This window comes from Apostichopus japonicus, chromosome 8 (genome assembly GCF_037975245.1).
Source record: "Apostichopus japonicus isolate 1M-3 chromosome 8, ASM3797524v1, whole genome shotgun sequence".
Lineage (NCBI taxonomy): Eukaryota > Metazoa > Echinodermata > Holothuroidea > Aspidochirotida > Stichopodidae > Apostichopus > Apostichopus japonicus.
This window is the reverse complement of record NC_092568.1, coordinates 40,909,830-40,934,050: the sequence shown is the minus strand read 5'-3', so window position 1 is coordinate 40,934,050 and position 24,221 is coordinate 40,909,830. Positions and strand designations below refer to the sequence as shown.

The 24,221-nt window shown below is 37.1% G+C and overlaps 1 protein-coding gene across 2 annotated transcripts; it reads right to left on the bottom strand.

Moving 5' to 3' along the window:
- Positions 1-241: 241 nt before the first annotated feature.
- LOC139972028 (tetratricopeptide repeat protein 27-like) lies at positions 242-23,315 on the bottom strand. Of its 2 annotated transcripts, none has more exons than XM_071978893.1 (22): positions 23,218-23,315; positions 22,344-22,463; positions 20,463-20,640; positions 19,862-19,982; positions 19,435-19,575; positions 18,688-18,790; positions 16,945-17,109; positions 16,110-16,240; positions 15,657-15,769; positions 14,680-14,746; positions 13,743-13,856; positions 12,397-12,492; positions 11,459-11,581; positions 10,224-10,451; positions 9,340-9,438; positions 8,637-8,689; positions 8,033-8,111; positions 6,012-6,159; positions 5,345-5,481; positions 4,841-4,952; positions 3,477-3,577; positions 242-1,970 (listed from the first exon to the last, which is right to left on the bottom strand). In XM_071978893.1, exons 2-22 carry the CDS (start codon positions 22,411-22,413, stop codon positions 1,857-1,859), a joined length of 2,493 nt encoding a protein of 830 aa, XP_071834994.1. In that variant the 5' UTR covers positions 22,414-22,463; positions 23,218-23,315; the 3' UTR covers positions 242-1,856. The 2 variants fall into 2 exon arrangements, with proteins under 2 accessions (XP_071834994.1, XP_071834995.1); XM_071978894.1 differs by lacking the exon at positions 23,218-23,315 and adding an exon at positions 22,898-22,916.
- Between the last annotated feature and the right edge of the window lie 906 nt (positions 23,316-24,221).

Below are 24,221 nucleotides of genomic sequence, written 5' to 3'. Positions count from 1 at the left end.
TGTCAGGGGATTCGTCTGACCTGAATTTCCATTTGAGCTAACAGGACCTATCTCTACCTATCCCTACAATACTGGTATCATAATACATGGGTCCATTGATAATCATACTGGCCTCTTTTGAGATGATAAGTTATAAATGACACCACTGTATGAAAAGAAAACATGGAGCAGTAGACCATGCATATGCAGTGCAAAGAATGAGGTACACAATTATGATTTTAAATGAAGAAGATTAAACAGTTTTATCATCTAATAATCTTTATTTTTTTCCTGTAGTACTTCCAGACAGTTGGTTAGGGATAGAAAGTCACTTAAATCTAGTGATATTGATTTATGTACATGATACTACAACTGTTATACAGTGGTATGCGCAAGGCTGTGTGTACAATGCAATTTACTCAATGTTATAGTTTAATCAGTATACATATCAACATGTTGACCAATCCTTCACTCACAACATGATGACAATATCAGTTACAACAGCTGAGGTTGTTTCACACTATTAAACATATACATACATATTATACATCGGATCAGTTTCATATTTTATCACCTAATAGTGTTTGGTCAGTGTGAAGCAACATGTCAACCAAAGACAACATGATGACAAATAATCAGTAACAACACCTTCAGTTTTAATTTGTCAAGTTTCAACTCAAAAATATTGACAGTATCAGCATTGCCAGTTTGGCATGCTTAATGTCAAAAATGACAAAATTGGTGTTTTGGAAATCTCATTGGGCGGAGCAAAATGAAACGTACAGCCAAATAGGATTCTGGCGTTATCTGCACAGATTCTGAAAGTTGCCTTCTACTTGAGCTGTATTAAAGACTGCAGTGCCAACAGCTGTTGTTCTATTTCCACCCACCTGCCCCCTCTCTTTCACTTTCCCTCCTACCTATTAAAAAAAAAAAATTGCAATGTAGCTATCTTTAACAAGATTTGCTTTCAATCATAATTGAACAAATGAAGACATTATGCACATTCTGCTTCAGACAATTAAAAATGCTGCTCTTTGATTCCATCTGGCAGTTTTTTACATGTTTCTGCTTTCTTGTTCTCATGAAATACATATTAAAAATAAAACAGTGAAAGCATGAACCCAGTTTTACAGGGAAAGCAGTTCCCTCTGCAACCTCCTTCAAATGCCTTTACTCAGGGGCTATATTTGAGAGTCCATCAACAGAACAAAATAGTTTACTATACATCAACAGAATTATATCCATTAAGTGAAGCAACACCTTCTTCATCCCTGCAGGACTGCCATCCTCCTGCACTTTCCTTCACCAAGATGTTTATTCCTGATCGAGATTGGTCTCTTACGATGATGTATTCATCTCAGACATGCAACTATCTTGGCAATATGTCCTGGTTTTACATCTCTCTATCCATTCATGACATCAATCACCTATCAAGCTCCTTTCTTCTCTGAGATCCTGTTCTGGATATCTGATTGAGGTTGGTCTCTTACGATGATGTATTCATCTCAGACATGCAACTATCTTAGCAATATGTCCTGGTTTTACATCTCTCTATCCATTCATGACATCAATCACCTATCAAGCTCCTTTCTTCTCTGAGATCCTGTTCTGGATATCTGATTGAGGTTGGTCTCTTACGATGATGTATTCATCTCAGACATTCAACTATCTTGGCAATATGTCCTGGTTTTACATCTCTCTATCCATTCATGACATCAATCACCTATCAAGCTCCTTTCTTCTCTGAGATCCTGTTCTGGATATCTGATTGAGGTTGGTCTCTTACGATGATGTATTCATCTCAGACATTCAACTATCTTGGCAATATGTCCTGGTTTTACATCTCTCTTTCCATTCATGACATCAATCACCTATCAAGCTCCTTTCTTCTCTGAGATCCTGTTCTGTATGTTGACTAATTTTGCTTCAAGTTCAGCGATGTCTGACTGGTGTTCCTGCCAAGTGTCTGGAAGCTCCTCGGATGATTTCTAGAACATGTCAAGATATTATCAAACTCAAATTATCAAGTTCAAATGACCAGGTCCAACACCACTGGATATTTATTTTGATTTAGAGCAAAGGTATAGTTATTTAGGTAATGTGTTTTATATAACCCCCCTGTCCGTTTTCCATTGTTGATTTACTCACTGCCTTGAGAGTATCCTATTGACCATATATAATGTGCACCACAAAAATCATTCGTATATGATTTCACAACATAAGATACTGAATTTATTGAGAATCTAACAGTGTGTAAATTTCAAATCTTTCATACAGCACAGTATGACCAGACTTCTACATAATGACAAACACATCTTCTTTTTATTAATCATTCAATCTTTTAGGTACTGCTCTTATTTTATCTTATTAAACACAATCAACTCAACAACAATAATTCCTGTTAAACATTCTCTAAGGTCATCGTATATTTACAGAGTTTTCATACATTGAGCTCTGCCAACTTCAAATGACCTGTGACCTCAACAAAGATTACCTCATTACATTCCATTGGGATATACAGTATGGTGTGTAGCTAATTGAAAGATTGAGAGTGCTTGTCACAATCACTTATTGCTGATGAAAGTGCAGTATGTGTAACATCCTACCTCAGTTGTTACAATATGGTGAGTTCTGCTGACAGAAGGTTATGTAACCTCTACCTGATAGTCTTATGATATTGTAAGGACTGCTGACAGTAAGAAATCTAATAAACTTAAATCAGACACCACACTCAACATAAGGAGAGGTCTACAAGAAGTGCAGTATGTAACATCCTACCTCAGTTGTTACACTATGGTGAGTTCTGCTGACAAAAGGTTATGTAACCTCTACCTGACAGTCTTATGATATTGTAAGGACTGCTGACAGTGAGATATCTAATAAACTTTAATCGGACACCACACTAAACATAAGCTGAGGTCTATTGGAGGTGTAGTTTGTCACATCCTACCTCAGTTGTTACAATATGGTGAGTTCTGCTGACAAAAGGTTATGTAACCTCTACCTGACAGTCTTATGATATTGTAAGGACTGCTGACAGTGAGATATCTAAAAGTAAGTTGGCCTGACATTTTTTTTTAAATTTATTTTTATAAAAAAAAAAATTAAGCCTCTGAAGAAGATCCTGCTAGGATCGAAACGTCAGGCCAACTTACTTTTACACATTCTCTTACACAGGCTCTCTAGCAGTTAAGCAGTTTGCTAACAGTTTTATTTTATTTTGAGTGAGATATCTAATAAACTTTAATCCGACACCACACTAAAGATAAGCTGAGGTCTATTGGAAGTTGGAGATGTAAAATTCTACCTCACTGTGATATGATATGGTGAGGTTTGTCGGCAGTAGGATACGCCCCTCATAAAGGCTGCATTTATACTTTGAAAAGACAAAAACTGTCAAGCAACTTCAAACTTCACTTAAGGTTACACTACCTGCTACATTAAACTGCTGCAGATGAAGATGCCTATAAAAATACTGTAGAGATGATGCTTACCTTAGCTTTAGCTATAACACTCTTCATCATAAGTTTAGCCGATGATAATGTTTGTGTAGCTTCAGTGCTGCTAGAAACCATTGTACTGTACTTGACATACCCTGCCAAGTAAGATAGGAGAATTGTTAAACATGTACTTAATATATCACTAATTGTTAAAGGGATAACAAATTCTGGGGCTTAGAAAAAAAACTGTATTATACAGAGCTTTCATTAGAAAAGGTGCACTAACACTATAATCTGTGATGTAATGCAGGGACTAATCCAAGATCGGCAATGGTTGACCTTTAAAATTGACATGTTAAATATTAGCTTGCTAAAATATCTATCTATGTGTGGGCTGCTTTTTGTACAAAACATTACTAGCAGTTTTTGGCACAGTGAAAAAAAAATACCACTCAGAAACAGAAGCCCTGTCCACCTTCTTAGGACAAACCAATGTTAATCCAAGAGTAGCCATCAAACACTGCTTACTTTGTACATTTCTGTTATCTTCAGGAATATTAAGAATAGATCCGATGATTTCACCCTCTAAATATATTTAATGAAATTACTTGACAAATGAATTGTATATGTACGTTTATGTCTGTATATGTTAGTATATTTGTCAGTGTATGTGAGTATATGTCAGTATATGTTCGTATATATGTCAGTGTAAGTTAGTTTATATGTCAGTGTATGTTAATTAGATATATATAGCCGAGTATGTGAGTATGTCAGCATATACTAGTATATATCAGTATGTGTCAGTACAAGTCAGTATACGTTAGTGTATATGTCAGTGTATTAATATATATGTGTACCAGTGAATGTGAGTATATGTTAGTATATGTTAGTATCTTTCAGTGTATTTCGGTATATTTTAAAATATGTCAGCATATACTGTATATCAGTATGTGTTAGTGTATGTCAGTATATGTTAGTCAGGGTTTGTTAATATATATGTATATCAGTGTATGTGAGCATATGTCAGTATCTATCAGTGTATCTTAATATATGTCAGCATATACAAGGATATATCAGTATGTGTGAGTATATGTCAGTATATGTTAGTGTATGTCAGTATACAGTCGTATATGCTAGCATACACTAGTATATATGTCAATATATGTAAGTACGTATGTCAGTATATGTTAGTACATATGTCACTATATAAATATCAGTAGATGTTAGTATATATAAGTATGTGAGTATACATGTGGGTAAGAGGAAAATCTCATTGCTGCCATGGTATTAAGATGCAGAAATCTCTTGCTCAAATGGCAACTTCCATAAGAAAACAAAAACAAAAACCCAAATCGGTTTTTAACTTTTTGCATGAACAGGAACATTTTCAACTTGACAAAGAAATATTTATTCCTAACCTTCAGCAAGGCGCTCAGTTAGAGACAGAATCAGTTTTATGTTTTCCTCATTGCTGAAGCAGTCCTTGTCCAGGGACAATAAGCGGTGAGACTTCTGCAGGAACTGCAACGACTGAAACAAAGAAACAACCCCCAAAAAAACTTGTTTACTTGAAACAAGGGTGTAAGAAACTATACAAAATTACAAAGCATATGGAAGTACTTTGTATTTATATTGCAATGGACCAGTTACTAAGTTTATTTCAATAAAGAAGCTAAACAAAATAAAGCATTCATGACAAAAATGTCAATAGACCCAGACAAGACTTTAAGCATAACAAATGTGAGTGAGATGGTGTTCCTGCTGTTGATGCTATGACATTGCTTGCTCAATCGTTACTACACAGTCATTAAATACAATCCATGTTTTCTCTAAACTATGACTACTTACAGCAGTGTTAGATACATTTCTGAATTTTATTTCAAAGTAAATATGATTTATTGAATAACATTAGAGGTACTCACCTTACTATGTGCTTGCACATCCCCAGACAGACAGTTACCATGGACTTGAGCATACAGCTCCCATACTCTGTGATTATTGGTCACTTGAGATGTCAGGTGACCAAATACCTTGGCAATGTCATCCTTGAAGTCAACACCTTAAAATTGAAGAACAAATGAATTGATTTATTCATGTAGGTCATGTGATGTAAGCCAAGGTTATACAAGACCAGCTCTAATATGAATCACTTCTGGCAGGATGAGTCACAACATTCAGCAGAAAAGGGTGATGACGTGTTGGTAACTGATTTTGAGATAAACATTTACACGGTATCGATCAACAACCTTCTGTAAGGCTAACTAACAAGATGCTGACTGGTACAAGAATAGTGTAAGATGACATTACCAACAATGATTAGCCTGGTCTGGTCACCCTGATGCATATTAATGGTCACACAGCCTAAAATACAGTCAAGAGCCAAAGCCTTAACATGTTATATAAGAGTGGAATAGCTTTTCTAAACCAATTTCCATCCTAAAGAGAAATGGAAATCCTTTCCTTTCTTCCAACATAGTATTAATAACCACTTCCTTTGGTATTTAAAAAATTATCAACTTATTTGATATATCTAAAAACAGAATTTCAAATCTTTGAAACAGATTAGTGCTGACAATAGTAAAAACCTACCTGGTTTTCCATCATGGTCATGAATATTGTCTGTGACTATTTTGGCCAGGACTCTTAAGACCTCCTCATCAACAAATTTCTCCTTCAGTTCCAGAAGCCTCTGGTAAGCTCTAATGGCTTCACTGAATTGGCCAACATCAACACTGACCTAGCAGTGACAAAATAAAATAAATAATACAACAACTGATGACTTAGAAATCTAAAACAAGAACAGATACTGATTAATTGTTTTTCTTACATTTTGTGTAAGTTATAGGATTGAAATGTCAGGTCATGTTATGGCTACTCCTTGATCTACACAGGCTTTTTGCAATAGATAAGCTGTTTTGTTAACAGCTTTTTCTCCTGTTTGCCTTAGTAGAAGATCCTGCTAGAAGAAGATCCTGCTAGGATCAACATGTCAGGCGCTTACAGCAGATAAGCAGGTTTGTTAACAGCTTTTTCTCTCCTGTTTGCCTCAGAAGAAGATCCTGCTAGAATCAACATGTCAGGCCGTTGCAGCAGATAAGCAGTTTTGTTAACAGCTTTTTCTCTCCTGTTTGCCTCAGAAGAAGATCCTGCTAGAATCAACATGTCAGGCCGTTGCAGCAGATAAGCAGTTTTGTTAACAGCTTTTTCTCTCCTGTTTGCCTCAGAAGAAGATCCTGCTAGAATCAACATGTCAGGCCGTTGCAGCAGATAAGCAGTTTTGTTAACAGCTTTTTCTCTCCTGTTTGCCTCAGAAGAAGATCCTGCTAGAATCAAAATGTCAGGCCGTTGCAGCAGATAAGCAGTTTTGTTAACAGCTTTTTCTCTCCTGTTTGCCTCAGAAGAAGATCCTGCTAGAATCAACATGTCAGGCCATTGCAGCAGATAAGCAGTTTTGTTAACAGCTTTTTCTCTCCTGTTTGCCTCAGAAGAAGATCCTGCTAGAATCAACATGTCAGGCCGTTGCAGCAGATAAGCAGTTTTGTTAACAGCTTTTTCTCTCCTGTTTGCCTCAGAAGAAGATCCTGCTAGGATCAACATGTCAGGCCATTGCAGCAGATAAGCAGGTTTGTTAACAGCTTTTTCTCTCCTGTTTGCCTCAGAAGAAGATCCTGCTAGAATCAACATGTCAGGCCGTTGCAGCAGATAAGCAGTTTTGTTAACAGCTTTTTCTCTCCTGTTTGCCTCAGAAGAAGATCCTGCTAGGATCAACATGTCAGGCCGTTGCAGCAGATAAGCAGGTTTGTTAACAGCTTTTTCTCTCCTGTTTGCCTCAGAAGAAGATCCTGCTAGGATCAACATGTCAGGCCGTTGCAGCAGATAAGCAGGTTTGTTAACCGTTCTTACTCTCCTGTTTGTCGTAGAAGAAGATCCTGCCAGGATCCTGCCAGGATCGACATGTCGAGCCCTTGCCATAGATAAACAGTTTGCTGTCTGTTTGTTGTTTCTCCCCAGGGTGGGGTCCTTTTAGGTGATGGTAACTGGGTTAGAATGCCTGATAGCTCTGTTTACAATCCCCTTTATAAGAGCACAACAGACATGATTGGTACATGCATAGACAAATGTAAATGGACAGGAGAGAAAGTGATGATTTGTAAATATGTTTATTAAACAATTTCTCATCTCCTCTTCTGTGTGGTTTGCCGTTTGAGGTAAGTGAGAATTTATGATAAATAAGAAAGATTAATATATGAAACAGCCATTGAACAATCTCTAATGATATATCATCTGTTGCTTCTAATTAATTTAATTGCAAAGTACCCCTTTGTATGGTGAAATTACACGACGAATATCATCACTATCGACATCTCTGCATAATATCACAAGTCCATCATGTCAGGTTTGAAAAGACTGATGTTAAACAATCATCAGTTTAAGATATATAACTAAAGTACTTCAGACACTATTAATACAAATTCTGGCATACTTAGTGCTTTATCAAATATTGACAGAGCACAAAGTAATCACAACAACAAAACACATCAGAAATCATGAATTATTATGTTTTTAATCCATGAGCTGATCAGATCTTGCTCACTAATCACATCTCTTACCACAAGATAGTTTTCCCAGACTTTCCAGTTTTCATAGTTACACTTTATGGCTTCTTTGAAAGACAGGAAAGCTTTATACCTGCAGGAAATAAGAAACAGTTCATCTCTCAAAAACCAAAAATATTACATCCAAGGAGAAAGATAACCTCATTAACTGATTCTGGCATCACTGCAGAACCAACATGGTTTGAACTTTTACCAGCAAAACTAAGGGGTATGGTTTCACCTGCTAGTGACACTGTGACATCACACGCTGGTATTGTAGTGTAGATCCCGGGATCCAGCCTAACTACAAATAACAACAACTATTCTGAATTTGTATAAATGAAAGCTTTGCAAACTAACTTCTGTCAACATGTGATAATAACATGCCAAATTATAACATAATGTATACCAGATATATGATGACACTTCAGCACTACAGATATAAAAATGGCAGCCCCCCCCCCCCCCAGATATGACATTAAGTCATGAGCTCTTCCAAACTGAGCAGAGCTTTTTCCAGCAGTTGTACAACGAGAAAATACCTAAGAGGTTAATAAATTTCATCCGCAAATGATAACACACATATATCAGTCTGCAGAATTCGAAAGAAAGTACTCACTTTTGATTAAGCCTGGTGTATGCATTGGCAAGATTGTTCCAGGCTTGAAAATTCTGTGTTGTAAAGGAAGTAGTAATAACTATGCTCGTTAGAACTGTCCTGTCAACAAATCACTGGTCATAGACAAAATAATTGCAAAAGCAGACATTGCATCATATGATACATGTAAAACTTAGATTGTTTTTGCAATTATACCACAAGACACCCATAGGGAAGAGATATACACCTGTTTCTATGGTAACATCAGAGATAGTGGCAATATTGAACAGTATAATCAACATAGGGTGTGACCAGCTTAGATATGTTTCAATTATACCACAGAACCTTTATGAACTAGATATGACTATGTTTTATTATTGACACAGGTGGTAATTTGATATAGGTTTCTATGGTAACACCAGACCTACAGGCAAAATGAACTGTATCAATATTCAAAATAGCTAGTGATCAACTTAGATTTGTGACAATAATACCACAGGACCTTGGGAACTAGACGTAACTGTATGATTTATTGACAATAGGTGATAATTTGGTATAGGTTTCTATGGTAACACCAGACCTACAAGCATAATGAACTGTATCAATATTCAAAATAGCTAGTGATCAACTTAGATTTGTTCATCTTCTTTACAGACATTTCAATTATAGGCTGGCCCTATAGGCACTGTCTGTGTAAGACTTATTGACATGCAAATGGACTTACATCAGTTTCTATGGTAACACATGTCCTGTAAGCCTTGGCTGCTGTCTCATACTGCTTGGCTTCCAGAGCAGCAAATCCAAGCGCAAACCAAGATTCATACTGGAAAAGTCAAATGAGAGCAAACGTAGAAAATGATAGTCATGTCATTTCAGACTTACGACTTTTGTTTGAATTTGTATGCCTCAACCACATCAAGTCATTCTACCTTAGTACTACATAACAACACAATGAATAGATGTCAACATTTCTGCAGGTGTCAGATGTCAGATGTCAACATTTCTGTAGGACCTGTTTATTACAGTGTCATTGTTACTTGTAGATGTGTGATATTTGATGTACATGATTTATAACACTTATTGTGAATACTAAATTGAATGCTCAGAGTCCAACAGTAGGAGTATATTCATGAGGCAGACTTGTCATTGTCACTTTCTGTTTTACTGCATAAATTACACTAAGTTTTCAGTATAAAACAAACTCTTGATTCACATACTTTGGCATTTCATGTTTGTCAAGGCTCAGGTTTACTACTAGAACCCTCCCTCTCCCACCCCTCCCCTAACCTCTAAGGTTCTAACATAGCCTGGTTATAATCATGTTAGACAACAAAATTGTGTTCAAATGTTCAAAATATAGAATGATCTCATAAAATTATTTCTTCAGCTAAGTACTGAGTATCTGTGTCCTGTACAAGGAATTATTTATGACACTTTCAAACCGTCATAACTTTGACCTACGACCTCCGTGAACAATGACTTTCTCCATCGAGTAGTTTCATACATCTTCAATTATTCCAATACATCCTCATCACAACAAGACCAACCCACAATAATGACCATCTCTTCACCTGGTAAATATTTTAATATTAATGACTGCAATCTTACTTGTAGGTAGTTCTTCTCCAGTGACTTTTCAAGACATTCGATGCATTTTTCATAATTCTCCTCCCTCAGGTAGTGCAATCCGAGAGACTTCTGAGCTCTAGCACTCTTGTGATTTGAAAACTCCCAAGCCTGCTCAAAATGTTCCTTCTTTCCTGTTACCTCTCCCAGCAGACACCTCATCACAACAGTCTCCTTGATGGCAAGCTGATCTTTGATCACCTTGATAGCCTAGAATTAAAAATAAACCCAAACAAATATCTCAAACTTTGAAAAGACCATAGAAAATTATGTTGTTTTTCAGGTGTAAGATGAAATGTATCAACTGTAACAGGGCTTCTGGGATCCCTACCAACTAATGGCAGGATAGCTCAGTTGGTAGCACAGAACTTCCTATCCTGTGGTTACTGTTACAGATCCCATTCTAGTAAAAGATTTTCTTGTTCTTTCCAATCTTTGTTCTAATTTCCCAGTCAATTTTTCACTGTTCACTCACTTATAAAAATCCAATATTGTTTGAACTGTTTCTTATGTCTTCAGGTCTGATCAACCCCCCCCCCCACCCCCTCCCTCCCACCATCTCCCTCACTCATTTTGCTGTAACGATGAAAACGTTTTGTTAGTTCTGTCTGATTTAAATTGGACTCGTAAGGAGCTGTCAGGGGAGATTCATATCCGTAATAATACTTCCTGTCACTTACGACGGTCATATCAAGCAGTAACTTGTTTCTGCGAGTAAACTTCAGACTGAGGGGATATTGAAAAGGTGGTCATAGGTGATCAGTTTTATCTTTCTAACATATTTGGAGGTACTACTGAAAATCCTTATTAAAATACCATTTTTTTTTATATTACTAAATGGGCTCATTTATACCTTAATTTTACGTATACCTAACACACAACTTGTTGACAACGAATGGAGAGATTAGCTAAATGTTAGCTCTGCTTATATGTTGCTCCTGGTGCTCAAGGGTCTTAACCTTTTTGTATTAATAGTTAGAGCACTGTTTACTGAAAGCTAACCAAACCATCATTGACCTACCCAGGGATATGAAGGATATGTGAAGTAAACAGACAATTCTATTGTGCCATCATCATATTACTCACTGTACTTCTGGTTCTTCTAAAACATTTTCTTGACATTTCATCAGCATTCACCTGTAAAGTATCATTCTAACAATCTGAAGCCAAGTTTTATGGAATAGTTGTATCATAAACTTGAAATGCATTTCATTTACCTTTTCTGCTTTACCGAGCCTCTTGTAACAATCCACGACATCCTGCCAGAGTTGCAGCCGGTAGAAGACTTCTAAAGCAGCGCTGGTAGAACCAAGGTCCATGAAGAGAGAAGCGAGTTCCTTCTATAAGCAAGGAAAACAAACCCAATCATGAATAACCATATATTTCAAGCGGCTGTAGAAGCAACTAATAATAAACGTAAAGAAAAACCCAAATCCTGCAGCTATTTATTCTCCATAGAAAGCAGACAAGATTGATTGATTTTTAGCAACATGGAAGCTGGCTTGCATAAAGCTATCCTCTTTAATGCCAATGGGTATGTATGCAATACATGGAACTCTGGTCTACAGCAATTCCACAGTTGACATGCTTAGGACCAGTCTACTTTACTGTCAGCCTATTTACTACTAGCCATGCCTAGCATAATTGATACATGGAACTCTGGTCTACAGTAATTCCACAGTAGACATGCTTAGGACCAGTCTACTTTACTGTCAGCCTAATTACTACTAGCCATGCCTAGCATAATTGATACATGGAACTCTGGTCTACAGCAATTCCACAGTTGACATGCTTAGGACCAGTCTACTTTACTGTCAGCCTATTTACTATTAGTCATGCCTAGCATAATTAATACATGGAACTCTGGTCCACAGCAACATCACAGCAGCCATGCTTAGGACAAGTCTACTTTAGTGTCAGTCTAATTACTACAAGCCATGCCTAGCATAATTGATACATGGAACTCTGGTCTGCAGTAATTCCACAGTTGACATGCTTAGGACCAGTCTACTTTACTGTCAGCCTATTTACTACTAGTCATGTCTAGCATAATTGATACCTGGAACTCTGGTCTGAAGCTGTCACTGTCGCTAAGTGACTAAGCTAGTTACCAACACTGCATTACCAAGGGCAATGATTTCAAGTGGATACTTGCCTCCATGTCCCATTTTGGTGGAAGGTTTACAGCATAAATATACTGCAGTCTGTGATAAACTGGACATACTCCATCATCAAAGCTATCAACAACTGTCTATGATAACAAAACAGAAATATGAAATATTGTGAAAAAGTGGAGAGTGACATGACTAAAGTAGTTACTATCAAAGCAAGAAGATATGCATACAGTTTTAAGTGTGTTTTCAGGAAAGCCAACAATTCACATGACATTGATCAATCAGGCAGCAGTGTTATTATCACTGATTAAGATAGTGGTCTTGTGATAACAATCGCCAAAACTTAGTTAACCTAGCATTGAATATCATTTCAGAAAATGAAGTTTTCTGGCACCAAAATATTACTCCAACACTTTAATGCCCTACTTCCCAGACATTTTCCCCGGCAACCCCATGTTGTAATTTCCCTGGCCACTATCTAGATATTTCTGGACCTGATATGCAGCACTATTAAATCCCTGGTGATTATCTATATAACTGTGCCTTGACCGTTTTGATTACGCATTGAACGATAGTTTGTAAACACACACATCGATCACAATTTGTTTGACAAATAACTTTGCAGCTTGGAGGATGCATACTGTCAGATTCCATCAGAAACATTGTTTAAAGGATTGGTTCAGTTGTCATACATGTTTATGTTATATGATAGAGGACAATAAAAGAAACACAATGGTGAAAAAACTGTTCAAATATCTTTTTTGGTTAAAGAGATATTCAAGTGTAAAGTTTTATCAGATTGTGTGGAAACTGCTGAAATCTGACTAGCTGTGATGTCACATCCTCACATTCCTGAAAAGTCTTTGTTTTTTTTTCTAAATATTTTGTGAGATTTCATGACTTTCAACCAAAAGATATGTCAGGAGATCTCATATTTGTCAAAGGAAGTATTTGAGATCAAACATCTGAAAAATTTTGATTATATTATTTTCAAATGTGTTAAAAAATGTAAATAATTTTTAAAGAAATATATTCACACATGTTAAGGAAGTAAGGATGTGACATCACACCCTCACAGTTAGTCTTTCTACACCAGTCATTTTCAAAGAAATTTTGCTATCTTCAAAGTGTCATATCTCCTTAAGAGAGCATGCTATCATGGTAGTTTCTGCACTGTTCTTTTTGTGCTCTTTCATACAAAATAGACATGTCAAACAACTAAACCAATCCTTTAAAGATATAAGTTTTTCTGTTGGCCACTTTGCGACCGACTGTAAAAGCTGTCGACCCATTTTATCAGCTTACCCAGAATTACAAAACAAACTTTCAAGTCTAAGTTACTATGGTAATGTCATGGTTACCCTCCTGCGGTGGATTTTCAACGTACCTGCATCTGCATCATAGACCTCTCTATTTTACGTCTTTTGCTTCTCTCTAACTTGCACCTCAGAGCGAGGGCCCCAATCTGAACGGACCAATACTGTGGCTGTTGCAATACGCTCTGCAACGATATAAAACAGATTATGTATCTAGCATTACTTGATTTCCATTCCACTCTTCAACAACCTATACTGGTGTAACAATTGAAAAGGATTCAGAGCTACACTTAAGGCATCATCGTGGTTCATGTGCGATGAGAAAATTAAATTCTCTCTGAGTACCTTCACAGAATCAATTCTTCAAATTTTTCCCTCTTATTATTTTTTGCTCATTTCAAGACTTTCTTCATTAGTGGTAAGATAACAGTACTATTAGCAATGACCATTCAATTCCTGCATTCTGGTTACAACAAAGCAAAACCCATCACATCATGTTGGCATGGTAACTGTTTGGGTTCAGGGGCTGATTAGGCATAAATTGCTACCAGGTCATTGATCCAACAAGCATTGACAAAAATAGCTAAATTGCAAACCAGAGGAAATCAGCACCTTGGCGTCTCAACCTGGTGACGATTTTAGCCCCTTGAACCGGGAAGCACCCTGATTCTAAGCAAGTAGGCCAATCTGTGCCTGTTTTGATTCTACTTGTTCAACTCCCATATCTGTCTAAGCAGTTTAGATTACAGAAACCATCATGATTGTCCCATAGGACAGGATAACAATGTTCCGTTGTATTCTACACAGCACTACATATGGAATTACAATTCTGTGTTGAGTGTTTTATAAACCACCCACTAAATATCTCTGTTTCACTGAGAGTTCTCCTATGTATGGTTTTCGTGCTCAGGTAAGCCAGAATGAATTTTCTTTAAAGTGTAAGTCTTTGGCAGTAGTTCCATTAACCATTGCATACAATTCCGATCATCTTTGTGTCGTTCTACTTACCACTACGTAAGGTAACAGCTCTTCATTTATTAAATCATCTTTAGGCGATTTCCTTTTGTGGTCTAAGCTGAAAGATGAAATTAAGATATGTCTTCTCATGAGAAGGATACGTCTAGTCAAAGGTGGGATATGTTTACTCGCTAGAGGGATATGTTTACTCGCTAGAGGGATATGTTTACTCGCTTGAGGGATATGTTTACTTCCTAGTGGAATATGTTTATTCACCAGCGGGATATACTAACTCACTTAAGGGATACGTCTACTTGCTAGAGGGATATGTTTAACTCGCTAGAGTAATGTTTACTTGCCAGAGGGATAAGCTTATTCGCTAGAGGGATATGTTTACTCACTAGAGGGATATGTTTACTCACCAGAGGAATATGTCTACTCACCAGAGGGATATGTTGACTCGCTCGAGGGATATGTTTACTCGCTAGAGACTTATGTTTACACGCTAGAGGGATATGTTTACTTGCCAGAGGGATATGTTTACTCGCTAGGTGATATGTTTACTCACCAGAGGGATATGTTTACTCGCTAGAGGGATATGTCTACTCACCAGAGGGGTATGTTTACTTGTTAGAGGGTTATGTTTACTTGCTAGAGGGTTGTTTACTGGCTAGAGGGAAATGTTTACTCGTCTCAGGGATATGTTTACTCGCCAGAGGGATTTGTTTACTCGCCTCAAGGATATGTCTACTCTCCAGAGGGATATATTTACTCGCTAGAGGGTTATGTTTACTCGCTAGAGGGATATGTTTGCTCGCCTCATGGATAGGTTTCCTCGCTAGAGAGATATGTCTACTCACCAGAGGGATATGATTACTCGCTAGAGGGTTATGTTTACTCGATAGCGGGATATGTTTACTCGTCTCAGGGATATGTTTACTCGCTAGAGGGATATGTTTACTCGCCTCAGGGATATGTTAACTAGCTAGAGGGAAATGTTTACTCGCTACAGGGATATGTCTACTCACCAGAGGGAAATGATGAGAGCTTGTTCTCCTCCTGACAGTCTGGGAATCTCCTCTATTCCAGCATCTTTGAATTTCACATTATTGAGTACTGTATCATCCTCTAGCATGAGATCCTGTCACATGAAAATTAAAAACATTAAATGTTTAAAAAATTACTCTTTCATGGTTTTCCTTACACTTCCTTAAAATTGTTCTTGAAGTTTGATAAATTTCAAATCACTGTGCATCATCTAAGTAATCAACATTTCAAACCTCTATGACACTGAAAATTGCTCTACAAGAATCGTTGCCCCCTTGGGTAAATAGTTTGTACATTCTACGGAAAAACAAAGCCCTCTAGCTGTTATCTAGAACAGAGATGGCTGTGACTCTGCTGTTGGTAGACAAATTGATATCATGAAACTGATCATGAAACAGATTCTCTTAATCTATGACTACAAAACATTTACCAACCTTTGGTAACCCAGAAACAGTTTCCTGTTGGTCACTGATTCCTCTGTTCACATCAGAGTCGGTCTTTTCTACTTTCAAGAAGAGTTGAGCTTTGTCCTCCTGTTGGAACCTTGTCCTCTTGCCTAGAGCACCTGGTAATTAAGCACATTAATAATAAGCAGGGATGTGCCCAGGATTTCCTGAGTGCCGGGTATACTGATCGCCGTCCTGAGGGAGGGGTCTAAGGGGAGGGGTTCCCCCTCCCCTTTGAGAAAGTTTTCGATTTTTGAAGGTGCTCAGATGCCAAATGCTGGCACTTGTGTAGCTTTTTAAGCACATACACAAGTACTAGTTTTGCTAACAATTTACTTTTTTTCAATTTTTTTTCAATTTATGTTGAATATATTGTTAGGAATGTCGGGATTTTAGATGAAAGTAGTGCTGGGCTGGATTCATGACTTTTAAGACAGTGCTGGGCGGTAATTTTTAGTGCTCGGCGGGGCCTTCCAGTGCCACCCAGCGGGGGCACATCCCTGAATAAGTAATAGCACATCTGAATGAATGAATGAACAAACAAATGAACAAATGATTGAATGAACGAATCAATGATCGAATCAATTAATGAACCAGAAAGAGCTAATGAATGAACGAATGATTGAATGAATAAATTAAAGAATGCAGGAAGACTAAAACAGTGAAACCAGGAACATATAAAACAAGTACTAACAGAACAACATTGCTTACACCACACACAGAAGGCCACATTATTCCAATGCCAAGCTAAGCAACCACAGACATCAACAAGAAGGATTAATGAAACTTTCAAAACTTTGTTTTTATGAGTAATAATCCTCACCTGTTAGGTTTACCTCCAGTCCTGCCATTTTCTTTGCTGTTTGCAGGTGTTCTTGAGCCTCTGTGTACTCATAGTAATATTGACATATATGTATGCACTCAAGATGAAAGAGAACGGGCAAAAATCCGCTGGTATCCTGCGACATCAAGCCCTCATTCCTCACAACTGCGAATGAAAGATAAATCCAAACGGTTGTTTTCAATGTTCTTTAAGAAAAGCTTCAATAGATCCCAAATATATTTACAAACAATTCTGGAGTTTACATCTACGATAGTTTGCAGTATTTCTGAGACGATTAGATATCTTGTAAACAGCAAACAAATTTAGGGGTCAGGGATTGCACCAGTGACTGCAGGGATACAAGTCCTGTGTTCTACCATTTGAGCTAGCCCACCCTGGTGGGCATCCCTATGTACTGTAACCACTTACTGTATAACCATTATATGTTAATCTTGTGGGCAACCAACTTTTTCATTCAAACAACCATGAAGGGAATCCCACATTGAGGTGGAAGAACTTCTAAATTTTGTTACAATTAAACTCTTCTAAGCTGACATGAAGATGACAATAAAGCCAATCAGAATAAAACAATTGTATGTACATTTAGAGGTCCTGACATTCCTAGAAGGCTGTTCTTCTTTATTGGATCAGGTGTAAATCCTTCTCATGCAAAGTGTTTTCTTCCCACTTTCAATAAAGTCATTTATCGGACTAGCTCCAGACGTACACCCCAATACTACGTCGCTACAGTAATATGCAGTTACTTCAAGAACATCAGGCTAAACATACATGGGGTGACAGATCTTTGGAAGTAGTTGCTACTAGCCTCTGGAATGGATTACCACTAGAACTCAATGAATGGATTACCACTAGAACTCAATGATTGGATTACCACTAGAACTCAATGATTGGATTACCACAAAAACTCAACGAATGGATTACCACTAGAACTCAATGAATGGATTAACACTACAACTCAATGAATGGATTACCACTAGAACTCAATGAATGGATTACCACTAGAACTCAATGAATGGATTACCACTAGAACTCAATGAATGGATTACCACTAGAACTCAATGAATGGATTACCACTAGAACTCAATGATTGGATTACCACAAAAACTCAACGAATGGATTACCACTAAAACTCAATGAATGGATTAACACTAGAACTCAATGAATGGATTACCACTAGAACTCAATGAATGGATTACCACTAGAACTCAATGATTGGATTACCACAAAAACTCAACGAATGGATTACCACTAAAACTCAATGAATGGATTAACACTAGAACTCAATGAATGGATTACCACTAGAACTCAATGAATGGATTACCACTAGAACTCAATGAATGGATTACCACTAGAACTCAATGATTGGATTACCACAAAAACTCAACGAATGGATTACCACTAAAACTCAATGAATGGATTAACACTAGAACTCAATGAATGGATTACCACTAGAACTCAAATGTTGTGCTTCCTTCACTTTGTTAAAAAAACTTCTGAAAACTCATCCTATGCAACATTCATCAATGTTAACCAATATTTCGTTTGTTCATTCTTTTTTCATTTCTCCTTTTCTTGGGTGGATACGCATGCACTATAAATCAATATTATTATTATTATTATTACTATTTTATACTGTGATGAAACTCTTTAATAGTGACAACCCAGAAGACATAGTAGTATGACTATAGTTAAAATAGTTGAATGAATATTAACTGTTTTTACCTTCCTCTAATCTTGATTTGATCTTCTGGTGGATATCTGGGTCACGACTATCAAGTATCATCTGTTGCACCCACAGGCAACGGAGCGACCACCAATCAACAGTCTGTAAATGCAATGACAGAGAAATCTACATCACTGATATGGAATAATGGAGTGTTCTTGCAGACACTCTGTAATTGCCGATAATGTTACAGCCATCTACAAAGGGTCTGTAAAACAGGGGAAAGGAAATCTTAAGATTGGATTAAGATTGGATTAACAAAACAGAGTGAAGCATTGAAGGGGAGGCTACTACACTGAAATGGATTAACATTGGATTTACAAAAAGGTTTCTTAAAATACTTCTACAAAACTTTCTCTACAATTAAAGTAACTTTGTCAATGAACAGATTCACTTGTGGAATATAAACTGAATTTTGTTAATCACTTCAATGCAATATTTATGATTCACTATACTTCCATCTTCTAGGTGTAAACTTAACAAGACTAAATGACCTATCATACAATGAAAACTGCTGTAACATACAACATGTACAAAAGTCATTACCAAGCCATCATACAAAACTGGTTTCTTAAGATAAATGAATAAATTTAGCAGTAAACCTTTCAAACTATTTTTATTACTATTTATTTTCTAAACAGCAGACAATTGAAATGTTCTAAGTTTTTTATCAAACAGAATGATGAATTAATCTTCCAAAGAAAATATCCTTAGAAAATAAGTGATAAATGGTATTGATGTGCTACCTGAAGGGCAGTTAAGGAATCCCTCGAGTCGACAAGAATGTGTTTGGCCAGAAGAAGGAATACCGGGTGACTGCTGAGAGGATAGATGGAGGCATCATCTTTGTTTAAAGATTCAAAAACAAACTCTTTTAACTCTTCTTGCTGCAAACAATAAAACGAAGAGAATTCTGTTTGATAAGGTCAAGGTATGTACACAAACACTGATTAACATCACAATAACTAGTTCATGTATTTAACAGTCATATGTACATGTATTATGTCGGGGAAAGCTTGAAGTTTGGAGCTACTAAATAGTTTATAAAACATTACAAAGATATCTGCACAAATGGATATTAAGTGTTAGTGTTCAAAAACCCATTTCCCTCTTCCTTTATTTATGGACTGAAATCTATTTCATAGCATTTTAACGTTGTCACATAATGGTTACCTTGCTTTCCCATTCCGTTGGTAAGACATCAGATGGAGATATGTCTGATTTTGGTCCTGTCCAATTATTTTGTAGAAATACTTCCAGGCAAGAAATTCCAACGCAAAGAACTTGAAGTAATCTAAGCAAAAGACAATATGGAAAAAATAATTCAATTTTGTTGTAATCCGGTCATCTACAGACTTCCATGTCCCACATATCTGACTGACTACTTTTATTTATTTAGCAATTTGGGTGTACTGCTTAGTGTAAAGAAGACATATTTTTATTAGGAGACATCATCTTGAACACACACTAATGTACTCTACTTTACTCTATACTGGCAAGGGTTTAGCTATTAAAGGTAATATTTTGACACTTCCTGAATCTGAAACAGTACTTTTAAGAATCCGCCATTAACTACATCTATCAAAGCCTGACATAGGGAACTCCATACGAAGGCAGAAGGTGAAAATTGACAAGACTTGAACATTCTTTCACTTCGTGGAAATAATTCATGCAGAACAACGTAAACTATACATGTCTGTTACTGTATGAATGAAATTATCCACAGAGACAAACAATCATTTACAATAACGATCGGTGAAGGTCAGAAATTTACCTGTTACTCTGGTCATTGGTGCTTAAACTGATGAAATCTGCAATGTTTTTCTTAATAGCCTCTCCAAAGGCATCTTTAGAGATCTCATTTCCTAGAGCTAGTATTGACTGTGCAGCCGAGCCGTGCAGGACGTCCTTGTATTGACCCTGAAGTAGAAAGTTCATCTCAGGCACATCATCTACACAAGGAACAAAATTAGAACAAGTAGAATTATCAACGGATACAGCTGACATTTTGATGCTGACTAGGGGAGGGGGGAGGGGGATATGATGAAATAAAACACAAAAGAATACAAAGGGAGTAAAACATTTGGTGAGACAAATTCAATGTTGTAAACCCTAAAAGTCGTATGTACTGTAGGATCTGAATACAAATTTCACCAGTGCTTATAATATCAGAGCTCCCAACTGACCCGCATTTTGCGGGTTGGACCCGCATTCTAAGCTTTCTAGTCACTTCGCCCAACAACCATTTCGCCCAACTGCCATTTCGCCCAACCAGCCTGGTCATTTCGCCCAACCAGCCTGGTCATTTCGCCCAACCAGCATGGTCATTTCGCCCAACCATCATAGTCATTTCGCCCAACCAGCATGGTCATTTCGCCCAACCAGCATGGTCATTTCGCCCAACCTTATTTTTACTAATGTTCAGTCAGAATAATATTACTTTTTCTATTCCACTAGTTCAATTTGATTTATTTTGGGTTAGGTTACATCGTAATAGGTAAATAAAAAAGTGAGGTCCGCTCGATATCGATCGGAGTCTGAGCAGTTATTTCGGGTATAATGGGAGGATTACACTACTTTAGGCGTTTACGCATACAATGGAAGTTATATTATTATACAAACACAGGGAAATCGGTCTTCATAAAAACCTATCAAACCTAACCCCTAAAACACTGATCCATCCTACTGACTAACAATTCCCGAACGTTTCCTTATTAAATTGAAAAAAAAAATATAAAACCCGTCCGTAATATTGAATTACTATATTTAATCAATGTAACCACTTTATCAATGTAACCACATATGTAATCACATATATAATCAATTTAACCACGACTTCAAGTTTCCTTAATACTCGGTTCGTATCCTGTAACGTTAACAATTCCCGAACGTTTCCTTTTGAAATATCATATTTAATCAAGGTTGGGCGAAATGACCAGACTGGTTGGGCGAAATGACCAGGCTGGTTGGGCGAAATGACCAGGCTGGTTGGGCGAAATGACCAGGCTGGTTGGGCGAAATGACCAGGCTGGTTGGGCGAAATGGTAAGGTTGGGCGAAATGGCAGTTGGGCGAAATGGTTGTTGGGCGAAGTGTCCTGCTTCCCATTCTAACACCCAAACCCGCTGACCCGCGCAAGTGTCCGAAGAACCCGCATTGTAATTGTCAAGTATACATAAAAAAATTTGCATCAAATTTTGACTTAGCAACCATCATTTCTTTAGCATTTAGCATAATAGAGTATAAAACCTCCTTTACAGCATCATTTGAACCTCAAATTAGCCTTTATTTCTTTTTATTGGGCAACATTTTCATGCCACGGGAAAGAATGAATTATCACCTACTATTCAATTTATTGATGTTACACACAAAAAAATGCATATTTCTCAGAAAATTTTGGGTGACAAAAGCCATTCTAAGTGCCACCATTTTACATGTAGGCATCACCAGGATTCCAAAAAATTCAAAAGGGGAGGGGGACACCCCCTCCCATTATACCCCTCCCCCAGGACGGCGATTCGTGGCATGGACCAGCATTTGCCTTCTCAAGAGTTGGGAGCTATGTAATATGGTTGTCATTAATTTACCGATGAACTATCGTTTTAACTGTTACAAAGTATGGAAATCAGCAAACTGGTATCACGAATCTTACTAACCATTGTTTTCTCCCACCAAGCCACGGCTCAGGATGTAAAGCTCTGGTTCCATCATCATTATCATCACCATGATACGACTGGTTCCAATATAGGCATTAATTATATCAGTTCACTTTATGTCTAAGGGTAAGTAAGTGGAAATAACAAATTTTATGCAAGCAGAAATTATGATTTATGATATTTTATTGCTGTAATCAACAGAAAGATGAGTACACATTTATTAATTGTATTAACAAATTACTATAATTCATTTAGCTAATACTAGCCTACTATACAAAAATGGTTGTGCCTATTTGCCTGGCAGCCAAGGGAAAGAAACTTGTGCACAAAATATTCCCCTGGCTGCTGGAGGAATAAAGATTGCTCTGACAAGAAAATGACTTTGTGATATTATTCTCCCAGAAACTTGACAAATAAGGGATATTTCCTCCTTATTTATCAGGCTGGTTGTAAATGTAATCACCCTGTGTGGACAACCATATGAAGGGCTAGCCAATATGATGTGCCTATCGTACTACTGTACAAGTTATAGTAAATATTGATAGAAACATTACTTGTGTTGCAAGTTTCAAAATCAGCCTCACGAATATTGGTGAGGATGGTCTACAGCAATGGCTCCACATAGAAAATTTTGTTCTGCAATTAAGCACTATCTCCTAGCACCTCGACCCTGCTCTGAACATCGCTGGCCACACGTTTTTCGCACAACCGGTATCTTGCACACACAGCATAACATTTACAAAAAGAGTCTGCTGTAACGTGTTAATAGAAATATCTTGTTCCAATATCCAAATGGCAATTAGCCTAAAGTGATTACAAACTACAACAACTCAGTATGCTAAAATATGTTAATATGTCGAAATTTAACACTTACAGAAAAATTGCAGTGTATCATCCAAGTTTACAGTATATGACAGAGAGATGATGGTTGAAAAAGGCAACGTGCGCACACTTCCACGCACTTAATAGAAATGTTATTGCACAGTATATAGTCCAAACGCAATAGCAAAACTTCTTGTGACCGGACCGTATGGCAAGCCGTTTTAACATTTACCTAGCAATTCGACTTAAATCGAATACATTTCACTTAAGTGGAATTCAATTTCACTTAAGCAGAATACTATTTAACTTATGTGGAATTCTATTTCACTTAGTGGAATACCATTCCACTTAAGCTTAATTGTATTTTACTTAAGCTGAATTCATCAACTTGTCACTGCATTTTACTTTAGCCAAATTCTATTTCACTTAAGTGGAATTGCATTCCACTTAAGTGGAATTGTATTTCACTTAAGTGCAAATACATTTCACTTAAGTGAAATTGTATTCTAATTAAGTGGAATACAATTCCACTTAAGTGGAATGTCCTGTCTATTTCACTTAAGTGGAATACAATTCCACTTAAGTGGAAATGCATTCCACTTAAGTGAAATGTGATTGGATAGTCTATTTCACTTAAGTGGAATGTGATTGGCTACTCTATTCCACTTAAGTGGAATGTGATTGGCTAGTACATTCAACGCCAAACTTTGCACATGCCTTTGCGCGTCATTATAAACAACTTGCCGTGATACGTGTACGTACGTATGTGGTGTCGATATGTGCACAATGAATATCGGCTGTCCATCGGGATCCAGCTAGCACTTAACATCCGTGCAAGGTGTGTACGTACGTACCTGACCTGGTACCTGACGAATAACATTACCAAAATAAAGCCATGGCAAATACATTACAAGTGGTTGGAGCTACAGCCGAAAACGCATTGACAAGGGCAAGAGAACATATTACTTTTTTTTTGATTTGAGGTTTTGGATGGAATCTTTTATTTCGTCAAAAGTTTCACTATCTAAAGAGTTACGAATTCTGCCTATGTTACTT